Here is a 14,316-nt window from a genome sequence, read left to right on the forward strand (position 1 = left end):
AGTTAAAACCCATGAAGAAACAATATCTATTCAAAAAGAATATCAATCCATTCCATTATTAAATCATAGTACAATTCAAAGATATTTAAGTAAAGGATATAGATATATTCATATAGGTTTAATACAAATTGCAGTAAAACCCTTATTCCATTTGGGAGTAGATGCTCCTATATATTTAGCATTAAGAGATACTAGACTCAAAAGATATAAAACTTCTTTACTTTCTATGATTCAAACAAATGTATGTAATGGACCCATATATTTTAACTGTGCTCCAAACTTTTCGATAGATCTAACAGACCCACACATTCTGAATTCAGTCATATTAGATATTCACCTACAGGGAAATGAATTTGAAAAACATACAAAGAATTTTGCAGTAATACATAGAATATATTATAGACCCCTATTTTCACACTTAAATCCTAAATCTATAATGACTCCAACTCTTAAAGAAGAAACAACCTTACTACAAGTAGATGCAGATAGACCAACGACTTATATTCCAAAAAGACTAAAATGGAATGAAATAACTATACCTAGTGAATTTGAAATTAAAAATCCACAAATAACAAGAAATATAGAACAAACTACTGCAGAAGATATTATAGAAAAACCTAATGGAAATACTCTAATAAGATTTTCATCATTAAGAGAAAAACCTGATTCAAATTACTCTTGGCTACCAGCAAGGCATTCTAATTATGAAGCAACTGAAATTAATTTTTCCTTAGAAAGTACCTCAAATTTTAAATATAAAACTCCTATTCCAGAAGTCATAAATCAGAATCAATCAGAATATTTTCCAACCCATTCACAAATGAAAGGAGAAATAAATGTAATAAACAAACCATATCAAATAAATCATAAATATTTACAAGAAGATTTTGAAGATGAAGAAAACACTGAAAAAAGAATTTGATTTTTTCAATTGAAATCTGAATATAAAAGAAAATTAATTATAGAATGAAAAAATGAATTAGAAAAGCAAAAATTTGATTTTCCTTTCTTTACTTGGTTATCATTCTATACTTCAAAATTAGGAATAAATAATATATATGATACACCTCAAATAAATGTTCAAACTAATTTATACAAAAAATGAAAATTAAAAGATCATCAAATAATAACATCTATACATCCTCCATTACAAGAAGTAAAAATAAATATAAGTCAAGGAGAAATAATAATCTCACCTTTTAAAAAGGGTAGAGAAACTGAATCAAGTACAAATAATAATACAATAAATTTAGAAGATATCAAAAAGATTTATCAACAAAATAATTATACAAATCAAATTCTTCATACAATATCTCAACATATGGAAGTACTAAATACAAAAATAGATACCATAAAAAAACCAGAATTAAAATTCCCTAATGATATTTCAGCACCTCATTTTCAACCTAGAAGCTTGACAAGAGAAAAAGAAGCAGATTTAGTTCAAAACATTAATAATCAAAAAATAAATAATACAGATAATATATTAAATAAAATATCGCAGGCATTACAAAACTTAACTACATAAGTAAAACCTCCAACTCCTAGGATAAATACATTAGACCAAATAATAGAAGAAAATTCATCTGAAGAATTAAATAATTCATCCGAAGAATCAATAAATTCAGAAATCGAAGAAGATATAATTTTACCAATAGAAAAACAATTTGAAGAAAAAGAAAATAATCAAATAAATAAAATAAGAAGAAGAATTTATAATAAAAATAATAATAGAGAATGGAAAATGGAAAATGGTAAGTACAAAGAATTATTATTCAAGACCCAGCTCTCCAGATATTCAATATGAAGAAAGATCAAAATTTCGTACCACTAAATATGATGGAGATTCAATATATGAATGGAATATAGATGGTAAAGCAGAATATGAAGTATTAAATAATTTACAAGAAATGGGAATAACTAGACTAGCTTATAAAATTAAAAATATTCAAGAAAGAAATATTACAACATTATTAGTTTCAGGATTTACTGGACAATTGAAAAATTGGTGGAATAATGCTTTAACATTACAAGATAAATTATCAATATTAGATCATACGCAAGAAATTGAAGATGATCAAGGAAATATTCAAATACAATCAGATGCTACAGAATTTTTAATCGTAACAATAGTAATGTATTTTATAGGAAATCCAAAAGAAAAATTAAATTCTAATAAAACATTTTTAACAAATTTAAGATGTCCAACATTATCAGACTTTAGATGGTATAAAAATATGTTTTTAACTAATGTATTAAGAAGACCAGATTGCAATGCTTTATTTTGGAAAGAAAGATTCATAACAGGATTACCAAGCTTATTTTCACAAAGAATAATGGATAATTTACAAAAGGAAATGGGAACAGATGTAATTTCATTTGAAAATATTACTTTTGGACAATTATTTGATTTTGTGAAAAAAGAAGGATTAATGTTATGCTCAGAATTAAAATTACAAATAAAATATGGTTCTAAAACAAAAGAAGTAGGATCATTTTGTGATGCATTTGGAATTAAAAGAATTAAATCACCATCAGCATATAAAAAGAAAGTTAAAAAATATAATAAGAAAATAAGATATAAAAGATCTAAAGAAGATAAACCAGAAAACAAGAGAAAATTTATTAAAACTAAAATTGTCTGTTATAAATGTGGAAAAATAGGTCATAAAGCAAACAAATGTAAGTTAAAAGAAAAAATTACGGAGATTTGTGCAGAAAAAGAAGACATTAAAAATAAATTAATAAATTTATTAATAAATGAAAAAGAACTTTGAAAGTATTATATTTGAATCATTCCAACTAAGGCAAGACCAATACAAATGAATTCTGATTTATTAGAATTTTGTAAAAAAGAAATAAAGACATTAATAGATAAAGGATTAATAACACCTTCAAAATCACCTTGGAGTTGTGCTGCATTTTATGTAATGAATCAAGCTGAAAAAGAGAGGAGTTCCAAGATTAGTTATAAATTATAGTTAGGGTAATATGCTGATGAAATGGTTTTGTAAAATATGTATTTTCAATGGATTTTTCTGGGGGTTTTGGCTTTTGTTGAATTGGTCTTATTTGAGATGAGGTTGGCGTGCAGATAGCTTGACTGTAAGTTAAGGCTGGAAAATCTTGTAATATTTGAAATCTATTTTGAGTTACAGGAGTAAGACTCATCTCATAATCTTGAGGAGTCTTAGGTCTAGTATTTCCTGCTTTTGAATCCATATTCCTGCAAAATCAATAAACAACATCTTTAAGTTGGTTAGATAATTGTTTATTTTGATCTTTGTAATGTTGAAGAAATTCTTCATTTCTTCCTGATCTTCGTAGAACTTGAATTCTAATAGTGTTTCTCTGAATCTCTCTTTGAATGAGAAAGGCTACCATAGCGTTGGACTAAAAAATGGGAAAACGCAAACCTTACAAACGTTCCAAAAGATTTTGAAAGAAATGTGTATCTTTTCATTTTGTATTTGTTGTGTCTTCTGTTTACATTCAAAGCTCCATTATGCAAAAAAACCTCCTAAAAATACTATGAAAAAATGCTTACTACTATGGATAATACAATACTAATTTATTTTATTAATTTCAGCAACCTATGCATCCATAAAAGTAAATTTATAGCCAATCCCTTTTTCTACAACTTTTTATGAAGGAAATAAACCTACAAGTTCATCTTGATAGATGCTACAAACATCCGTTCACATGTTTTTTTTCCTCTAAGATTATGAAAAGTAGCTTTTATGCCATAATTGAAGTAGACTCCAGGCAAAAGGAGCAATTAAACGTTTTACTATTACCCACCTACATTCACTGCTATCTCTGGGTCGTCTGCAAATTAGATTTGAACAGAAGCTTGCCCTCTAATCCAGACAAATAAATCCAATTGATTTTCTAAGGACAGATCAACAAATTTAACCGATCGTTTATAATGAACCCCCCTCCCCACACAGAATCTCAATACAAATGAACAAATTTCATAGCTAGAGCCAATGTACATGTGGCAAGAGAACAACAATGCAGCAGACAAATTAAAGTCAAGAGAGAAGTAGAGGCAATGTTCAACCGTTTCTGGTATCACAATTGAAGAAAAGAAAAAAAGACTTCATGCTCTAGTTGAACGAAATCAATTATACTACTTGAATTTCATCAATGATACATGTAAATTCATACATGGAAGTAAAGAGACTTACATTCTCACCGCAAAGATCAGATGTCTACATAACTATTCAAGAGCTGTAAACGCTAATTTCTGCTCTGTTTCCTCGTTTTAGTTTTTATCTCCCTTCCAATTAAACGCTTCTAAATATTCAGGGGTTACTCTGAGACAAAATTTAGATTAGGGGTCAAAACCTCACAATGAAAATAGTTTAAGGGCATTCTATACACTTTTAGCTCTCGTTCCGTTAACACTAATAGCTAAATTTGACAGAATAATTTTTTTTTAAATTGAGAAGTTTGTTTGCAATAATATATTATTCAGAGGTCAAAAGAATGTAATATGGATAATTTAGAAGTCAAACGATTAATTCCTTCAAAAAATAGAAGAAAATGCAAGATTTTATTGAGAAGGGGGAACAAGATCAGCCCAAAAAACAACCAGTTTTTCCACAGGAGAATTACTATACATTTGTGGGAATGCATTAATAGGACAATTACTTAGGAAGTACTAAAAAATAGATAGGAACAATCTGGAGAAATATATCACACTTAGATTCACTGCATTGTATTATTCCTATTCCCGCTAGTGCGAAGCAATAGTATCCTTGCATCTGCAGATTGGTCTTAGTATGGACCATCCAATATTGATTTAAATGACCAAACTGGGATTTATCTCTATCTTTCTCATATCATTGAAGATTCTAACGGTATTTTCCATGTTTTCTTGCTTGCAATACCTGTCAATCATGAATCATAACTACGCAGACTGGAATTAGTCCATTGACAAACACATTACATTGTAAATTTATATATTCTTGGTTCTACAAAAAAAAAAAAAACTGATGAGTTTAGTGGGCAAACAAACATGTTTGACAAAATTCTTCCATACAACTTTCAATTGACTATAGTATTGCACAACCTAAATGCCTGTCCCTCCAAACACCCATTTCTAGAATATCAATGAATCAGTATTGCATAAGTTCTTGACCAATTCATGAAGAAATTCCTCTACTGTAGCCACACACCTAACTTCCAAAATCAATTGGTGAGAGCAGTACAAGTAATTGGATCAACTCAACCCTCTGACACGGTTCCTTTTTTTCCTGACACAATTCTCATTGTTAGAAGGTAAAAAGGAAGCTTTCTTAGGTAACCACGAAAGAATTATCTAAAGGAAAGCATCACAACAGATGCCTAATCATCTCAAAGAAATGAATTAGATGCCAAAGGCGATCATTACTCGCCACAAACACTGCTTGGAATAGAATACAGACTGTGAATAAGGCTCAAGGTTGCCTTTAATTAGTCCATCATCAATAGAGATGCTAACCAACTATAAGGATTCCATTGGCATCCTCTGTTTTTGTACCTATTCAAATTATTTACCAAGCTGAAGAGATTTTTGTACCTATTGGACTTGGACTACTAATTTATTTAATGTGAGATATCGATACGATATATTAGTATTTAATAGGTACAATAAATTATCAATGATCTAAGAATCAATGCAACGAGATTGTTTGCTAGAATAATAAAGATAAACTAACTGTAACCCTTTGTTAAATAATGTAACTGTCAGCCTTAATGCTTTCTTTCTTATTGAATAATTATGATTAGTATTATCTTCCAATTCAACAGAGTTGATTGTTTACGTAACCAGCCAATATTTTTCATGCTTAGCTCAGTGCTTGTCCTTAGAGGCAAGAACTGGTATAGATTGGCAACTCTTAGGCTTTAAAAGCTTGAACTTTTTCAAACAGATCAGCAATCAAGACAAACAAAGTTTTTATACGATAGCATTGGACTAAGAAACAGGAAAATGCAAACCTTACAAAAAGTTCCAAAAGATTTTTGAAAGAAATGTGTATCTTTTGATTTTGTATAAGTTTTGTCTTTTGTATACATTCAGAGCTCCACTATGCAAAACAACCTCTTACAAAAAACTATGAAAAAAATGCTTACAACTATGGATAATACAATATTAATTTATTTTCCTAATTTCAGCAACCTATGCATCTATAAAAGTAAATCTATAGCCAATCCCTTTTTTCAATAACTTTTTATGAAGGAAATCAACCTACAAATTCATCTTGATGGATGCTACAAACATCCTTTCACATGTTTTTTTCCTCCCTAAGATTACGAAATGTAGCTTTTACTTCATAACTGAAGTAGACTCCTACGAAAAGTAGCTTTTATGTCATAACTGAAGTAGACTCCAGGCAAAAAGAGCAATTAACCATTTAACTATAACCCACCTACATTCATTGCTACCTCTACAAATTAGATTTGAACAGAAGCTTGCCCTCTAATCTAGACAAATAAATCCAATTGCTTTTCTACGGACAGATCAACAAATTTAACACCGATACTTTATAATGAACCTGCACATAGAATTTCATTACAAATGAACAAATTTCACAGTCAGAGCCAATGTACATGTGACAAGAGATTAGTAGTGTAGCAGACAAACTAAGGTCAAGAGAGAAGTAGAGGCAATGTTCAACCGTCTCTGGTATCACAATTGAAGAAAGCAAAAAAGAATTCATACTTTAGTTGAACCAAATCAATTATACAACCTGAAAAACAAGGATCCTTGATCAAACTTCACTTTTTTCATCTCATTTGGCCACATTTGCTTCTATTTTCCGTTCGTACAAATGAAAAACAACAAAACAACTTAAACACATGATTTAAATATAAAAGCATACCAAATTAATAGAAATCACCAAAATATTAGGTTGCCTCCCAATAAGCGCTTCTTTATATTCATTAGTTTGATTATTTAACCTCATTTTTCAAGGAGATTTTGTTAATGAATAATCCATCAATTTTGGACGTGGTAGATCAACAAATGGTTGCTCTATAGTAAAAGTCACATATTCTAATGATAAGAGAGATAGAAGTAGCTTACCAATCTTAAGTGATTCATAAATGTTACCTTAAATGTACATCATTTGAGTACTCACCAAAGGAACATCCACTTGCCTTTTTTTGGTGACTATGATTTTGGAACCTACATTCTTAACACAATCCTTAAGAGGGGTTATATATGAATCATTCATGCTTGCCTCTTGAGGTTCAAGCTTAGTTCCAAAGACATTATTCTGTGAAATTGATATTTTTTCATTAAAACAACAACCAAAGTCATCATTGTCATAAAAAAAGGCATCCACTTTTATATGCAACATCCCTACCACTCATGTTAGGGTTAATTTGCATATTATTAGAAGAAATAACTTCACACAATACATGCAATTGATCTTGAATTATCCCAAAGTGAGAAGCTAGTTCATCTAATCTTTCCTCGATCCTATCAAAATGACCGAAAGTCGCATTAGTTAGTTTTTTTTTAAATTTGAATCAATTTGATTAGTTAACCTTTCGATAGCTATCTACCAAGTTGGTTTAGATTCATTAGCTAATCTTTCACTAGTTTGCTCCAAAGATAAAGGTGCATTAGCTAACTTTTCTATACCCAAGATGGTTTAGATTCATATTGGATACATTCGAATTGGTAATCATAAGAATTTGAAGATTCACTATATACACAATGATTATTCCAACCATAATTTAACAACTATCCCAACTAGGGTTCTATTGATCAAAACAAGAATTGTAATGCCCAAATTCATCATAATAATCCCCATTTTGTACTTGCATACATTCATAAGTAACATGATAATCTCCACACAAGTCACGAATCATATGATTAGATTGAAAAACATTAACATTCCTCTTTTGTTCAAACATAGATGTGAACATGTCCAATTGAGAATTTAATGCACTACTACCATCATTTTCATATATACATGCGGGTTTTCCTTGGTTACCTCCATTATAGAAGCTTTAAAAATTGCAGTCCATTGCTGAACTTCCTTCTCTTAAGTTTTTTATCCCCTTTTGTTTACTATCCTCCTTATAACCTAAAAATGCTTTCAAATAATTTCAAAAGCAAGATTAGTCAAGAAAAATAGTTTAAAAGACACAAACCAAAAACAAGACACTAAACAGAAAACACATGACTCAACAAGACACTAAACTCAACAAGCGAGACACTTGATACAACAAATACAAGAAAAGCAAATAAAAATATCTAAATTAATAAAGTTGTTCTTAGCACTAATATTAAACCAATCTTCCCCGACAACGGCGCCAAAAATTTGATAAGCGCGGGGTATACATATAACAATTAAACTCATTTCATAGTCAAATTTTATATTTATAAAATCCTAAATACCCTACACGCGATTTTCTATAAGTATATAAGTCAAGATTGAGTATAGTACCATTAAGGGTCAAACCTACAGGAAAAATTGTCAATTACCAATAGTTTTCAAACTTTTTTATTAGTTAGACTATTACAAGTACAAGAAATTAAATCTACACAATGAACATCAAATAAAAGTAATACAAATAACAATAGAAAGCTCCTAGAGGTATGAAATTCCTTACTACTCTTGCAAATGAAATTACCGGTTACTTGAATATTACTATCTTAGCTAGTTATGGCGTAATTTCCTAATATACATGAAACCTACTCTCATAGTGAATCAACTATACTTGTAATTAAGTCATACCTACTCTCGTGGTTATGAAATTAACTATAAGCAAAATTAACTATAAGCTCATTTCTTCTATGAAATTATATAAAATAAATCACTAAAGTCACAAAGGTGCACCTCTACTCTCATGAGTGTACTTTGTAGATTTAGCACTTCCTTAAATTAGTGTTAAATTCCAATTCTCATTGCAAACTTAACATCTTAAGATTATCATAATTAATGGCTGGTTAATCATAATTAGAAAAGCAAAAGTGATAAATAACTTGTTCAAAATAATATTATCAAATAATCAAATAAATATCACAAACAAAATATAGAAAGTTCATCCATAACTCCAGGCATAAACTTTAGCAATACATGATAAAATCCAAACTTGTATTATAACTAAACATGAAATCAAATACAAAAAAGAAAGTGATAGGAGAGAGGTCACTGTTGTCACATGAGGTCCAACTCTCCATCTTTGATATTCAAATCTTCATCCAAATCTATCTACAAGTATAAGATGGAAAAACTATACTAACTATACTATACTAATGAATTAAGAAAAACTAATGAAAACTATATTTTTGATAGTGTCTCTAGCCTTCCAAGGGTATGAAACAAGCTCTCCAAAGGCCCTATTTATAGAGGAATTAAAGCTTAAAATGAGTTGTTTCTAGTGGAAAATTTGCCTATTGAAATCTTCAAAGGTTGTTTCTACAAGTTTCTACGTTTGCTTGCTCATATCCAGCCGAAATTGTTGCAGATGAATTGATCAAAAAACTTGTGTGAATAGAGCACAAGTTGCAGTTGCAATTGAAGAAAATGCGAGCTGAGATCGCGTATTTACCTCATGTTTTCCTCCTTTGCAGGTTTTTTCATTTCTTGTCAATTTTCAACTTTGCTCTGTTTTTGTACCAAATTTAACTATTATTTTCTCGATGATGGACGCTGAACTAACTCTTATACAAAACATGAAAATTGTAGCCCTTTGAGTTAGCATTTCAATTCATCAAGAATCACCTGACTTGGAGCTCTATAGTCTAATAAATGACCAAAATACCCTTGACTAGTCAATTCCCCTATTTTAGCTTTCGACAACAAAAAATGGCCTACAGTTGTAGACACCAAAATTTTAGTTTTATTATTATTATTTACTCTTGTGTTTATTTTATTTTATTTTAGTTGATTAAAATTGGTGGAAGCAAATTACGTTCATCATTCTTTTTTAAAACATTATTATTATTATTATTATTATTATTTATTATTACTATTATTATTATTATCAAATTTCTAAAAAAGAAGAAGAAGAAGAAAATTCCCAATAAAAATCCATTTTTATCTTTTTCAAACTCAGTTTTTTCTAAATAAAATGACATTTTGTAAGGTAATTAGAAATTAGCGTTTTATTTATCATAAATTGGTTTTGAAAAGAAAAATACAAAATACAAAATAATATGTGACACGCATGCAATAGGGCCAAGTGGAGACCATGCAAGCTAGCTAGGTGGGGGGGTGACGATGGACAAGTGTTTCTTTGTTCCTTTGACACCATAACTTCTAGAGGGTGAGGTGGTAGGGCACTTGGAAGACTAGGAAAATTGGGAGGAAAAAACTGAAAACAAATAGGAAGAAAGCAAGATGAGGCTACGGGGGATCAAAAGCAAAAAGGAAGAAAAAGGAAAAGCAAGGGAGGAAATTGAGAGGGAGAGGCTGAGTAAGAGAGAAAGGGAAAAGTGGAGAGAATAGGAAGAGAGGAAAAAGGAGAAAGGGGTGGTCGGCTGGGGGAAAGGAGAAGGTTTTTGGGAGAGAAAACAGGAGGGTTGGGTAGGAAAAGGAATCAAGGGAGCATAAGAAAATTTGGAAAACAAAGAGGAGGCTGAGGAAGAAAAGCTGCGAGTAAGAAACCAAAAGGAAGCCGAGAGAGGGTTTGGGGAAGAAGAAAAGAGGAAAAGGGAAGGAAAAAGAAGGAAGGGGGAATCTGAGAAAGGATCTGGGAAAGATCAAAGGGAAAAAGGAAGAAAATTAGAAAGGAAGAGAGAGGAAATCAGAGAGGGAAGGGAAAGGTTTTTGCCAAGAAAAATTTCGAGTTCAGGCTGATTCATCAGCCCGCTTCATCTCCTATTTCCGATCATACTTCGGACCAGGGGCGGATTTAAAGGGGGGGCACTAGGGGCACGGGCCCCCACTGCCCCCCTTAAATTCCTATAATACACCTACAATTTTGACATAATTTTAGATGTGCCCCCAGAATTTTTTTTAGAAAAAATGTGAAAGAATGGGTCACAAAATTTATATCATTCACTTTCCTCCTCTAGTCCCCATTTTCCCTCCAACAGGGCCAAGTACCAATTATATCAGTCATTCCTTCTGGTCCCCACTCCCCAAGTTCCCTTTACTCCTGTGGTCCCCCATTTCCCTTCACAACCGGCTCCTTTTCTTCCACACCCAAGCCAACTACTCTTTCTTTTTATCACTTTATCCAATTATCATTTACTTTCTTTGTCCTCACTCCCCAATTTCCCTTTTCTCCTCTGGCTCTCGGTTGTCGCCACTCCCCAACATACATACGAGAGCCATTTTTTCTTCCACAACCAAAGCTTGTTACTCTTTCTATTGATTACTTCATCCGATTTAGAGATCGCACCAGAATCAATTGATCTTCTAGAACCTGGGTCCGCCACATTTTGCAGCTCTTTTCACCAACTTTAGGAGACCATCAAAATCAGGTTCTAAACAATTACTTCTTATTATTATTATTTAAATTTGTTTGCAAATATATTTCTAGAGCATGAGACTATTACTGTTTTAAAGAAATTTGAAAATTGATTAGTTAATGTAATAACTAATAAATGGGTTATTTGATAAATATTTTAACTTGTGAAATGGTGATTTTATGCATGAGACTTTTTTTTTTGCTTAAAAAATTAGAAAAAGAGTAGATAAAAAATTTTAGTGTTATTTTTGCCCCCACTAAGATTTTTTTCTGGCTCCGCCCCTGCTTCGGACTAATAGGAAGTTTTCTTCGTTTCTACAATATCTGGAACTGCTATGGAGGAGTTTTTTTTTCAGGGAAAATTTGGGGAAAACAGTTCCAAACCATTTGAATTGACACTTCAAGTTGTGGTATTGTCAGCCCCTGAAGGAAATTTTGAAGCTCCAAATTTATCATCCAAACGCATTTCTCCAGATTTCGCACGTGGGTTCAGTCTCCAATCGCTTACAGGTAATGATGGCTTCTAGTTTCGTTAGATTAATACCCTCCTTGAAGATTGCTTCGGATTGATACATGAGATTTTGTTAAAGATTGAGTTCTGTTCTGGTCTTGGTTGAAGATTTCATGAGTTTGGCTTGGGTTTTGGGGGGCAGGAGTTTGTGTCTCCTATAGGATATTATTTGGTGAATCTATGAATTTCAGTTGAAGTTTATGGCTGACACTTGTAACAAGCGAACTCAGCAGATCGCAGATTTTTTTTTCTCTTCGGATTTGCATGACCTTTTTAGTCTATTTTTCTTGCTTTCTTTGCCTAGATTCTCTCTGTTGGATTTGCTAAAGATAGACAACCATGCTTGGGTTATGTTAAAATTGATGATTCGGGATTTATGTGAGTTTGGTTGATAAATTGATAAATAATGAGTTTTGTTGGATTTTTTGTATGAAATCTACGTGGGTTTGAGCTGCAAGTTTGCAGCAGAAAAATTGCAGAAGGAAACCTGTGAATGAATTCGGAACTTGCCAGTTTTCTCATCTTAGATTTCCTTTGTTTGCATGTTTAATCTTGTGTTTGATGAGGGTCTATGGAATCTAATGTGTTGGATTTGAAGCTTTGTTTCAAATTTTTGTAAGTTGCCTGGGTTACTAAATGGCTTGAAGTTGCAGAAATAAGTAGGGGTGAGCATCGAATTCGAATTCGGTAATTCGGTAGGTTGAAATCGGTAATTTTCGGTAAATGGTGTTGAGATATTTCGACCTAATTCGTATTCGAATTACCAAATTTCGAATTCGAATTCAATTCGGATTGAATTCGGTAAACACAAATTGACCGAATTGTCCGAATTCCTGAAGCAATCGCAGCCTGTTTTGCTTCGTCGCCTCCTGCCATACCAGTATGCAAAGGTTGCTACTGATGCAGCCACAATCACACCCGCAGTTGCGTACCAAGCGTGTAATGGTTTCTCGATAACGAGATTAGAACTGCCAGCAACAAGAGGAGGTGATGATGATGATGGTTTCTGGCTTGCTGTCAAAGCAAATCCCAGTCCCTGCCTCTCAAGCTCACCCAGGTCTTCAATTGCCGGTTTAAGCCTCGTGGCCTTGGCTATAGCTTCGTACTGCTCTTTGGTTCCACCCTCCAGAAAAGAACCAACAAGATGACCCTTATTAATCCAATAAGCCCCAAAAGTCTTTCCCGAGAAATCCCCAAAATGAATTACTTCCCCTGCGTTGTCTCCATAAAACTGCCAAGACAATGTGAAGACGCGGGAGTAGAAGAATGGCAGGTAGTCGAATTCACCCGTCTTTTCTGGCTCCATGATAGCAGCAACAGCACGCCTTGCTGACTTCCTCGCAGAATCTACATGCTCAAGTCTGCGTGTTTCAGCAAACATTTTTACTGGAAAAGCGGCAACATCCCCAACTGCATAGACTGAAGTGTTGCTAGATTGCATCTTCCCATTCACCTTAATCCCACCTTTCTCGAATTCCGAAATTAATTCGAATTCGGTATATCCGAATTCAAAAACTATAAAACCGTTTTCGAACCTAATTCGATTTTAACTAGTACTATATTCCCGATTTACCGACCGAATTACCGAATTACCAAATTCGATTTACCAAATTGAAATCGATTTCGGTCGGTAAATCGGTATTTACCGTAATTGCTCACCCCTAGAAATAAGAACAAGAAAGCTCGTGGCTTTGCATGGGATTTTCCCAAAAATTGCACTTTAACCCCTCAAGTTCCCTATAATGCCACTATGACCCAGAAAATTGGAAAATTAATCAATTTTATCCTTTTAACATGTTATTTTTCTTTGATATGATTTAATGTGATTTTTGGATAGATTTTTAGTGAATTTTAGGATGAAATTTGAGGTTTAATAGTTTTTGAGAGATTTATGATTTTGATTTGGATTTTTAGTGAAATTTTGGGTATTTTTGTTGTTTAATTGTAACGAACGGTTTTTCATTTATTTTTTGTGAATTTTAATTTTGTTTTGGTAGGTTCCATCTTAAGCCATTAATTTTATTTTATTTTAATTTAGACCCTTAATACTTGTCATAATAATGATTTGACCCCTCAAACTTCTTTAATTCTTTCAATTGGATCCTTGTTTGTTTTAATTTGTTGAATATGGGTTGTTTATTTTTATTTGAATGATTTGATTGATTCAATTTCGTGTCTATTTTCATTTTCTTGTGATTATTTGTTAATTAAAGTGATGTCTTGACCTTTTTATTGTTTTGGAGGGTAAATAAGGGAAAGTTCATTTCATTAGATCACCAATTCAAGAGAGGTATACTCTACCCTTTATTTTGATTTTACTTGATCCTATGTGCTCCTATGTGACTTTATGTGTGTAATTACATGTTTTTTGAATGTTTTTTTAT

The 14,316-nt window shown here is 31.9% G+C and overlaps 1 protein-coding gene across 1 annotated transcript; it reads right to left on the minus strand.

Moving 5' to 3' along the window:
• Positions 1 to 12,692: 12,692 nt before the first annotated feature.
• LOC113750542 (monodehydroascorbate reductase 4, peroxisomal-like) lies at positions 12,693 to 13,373 on the minus strand. Its single transcript, XM_027294504.1, has one exon. It carries the CDS (start codon positions 13,371 to 13,373, stop codon positions 12,693 to 12,695), a length of 681 nt encoding a protein of 226 aa, XP_027150305.1.
• Between the last annotated feature and the right edge of the window lie 943 nt (positions 13,374 to 14,316).

Source organism: Coffea eugenioides, chromosome 10, assembly GCF_003713205.1.
Source record: "Coffea eugenioides isolate CCC68of chromosome 10, Ceug_1.0, whole genome shotgun sequence".
NCBI classification, from domain to species: domain Eukaryota; kingdom Viridiplantae; phylum Streptophyta; class Magnoliopsida; order Gentianales; family Rubiaceae; genus Coffea; species Coffea eugenioides.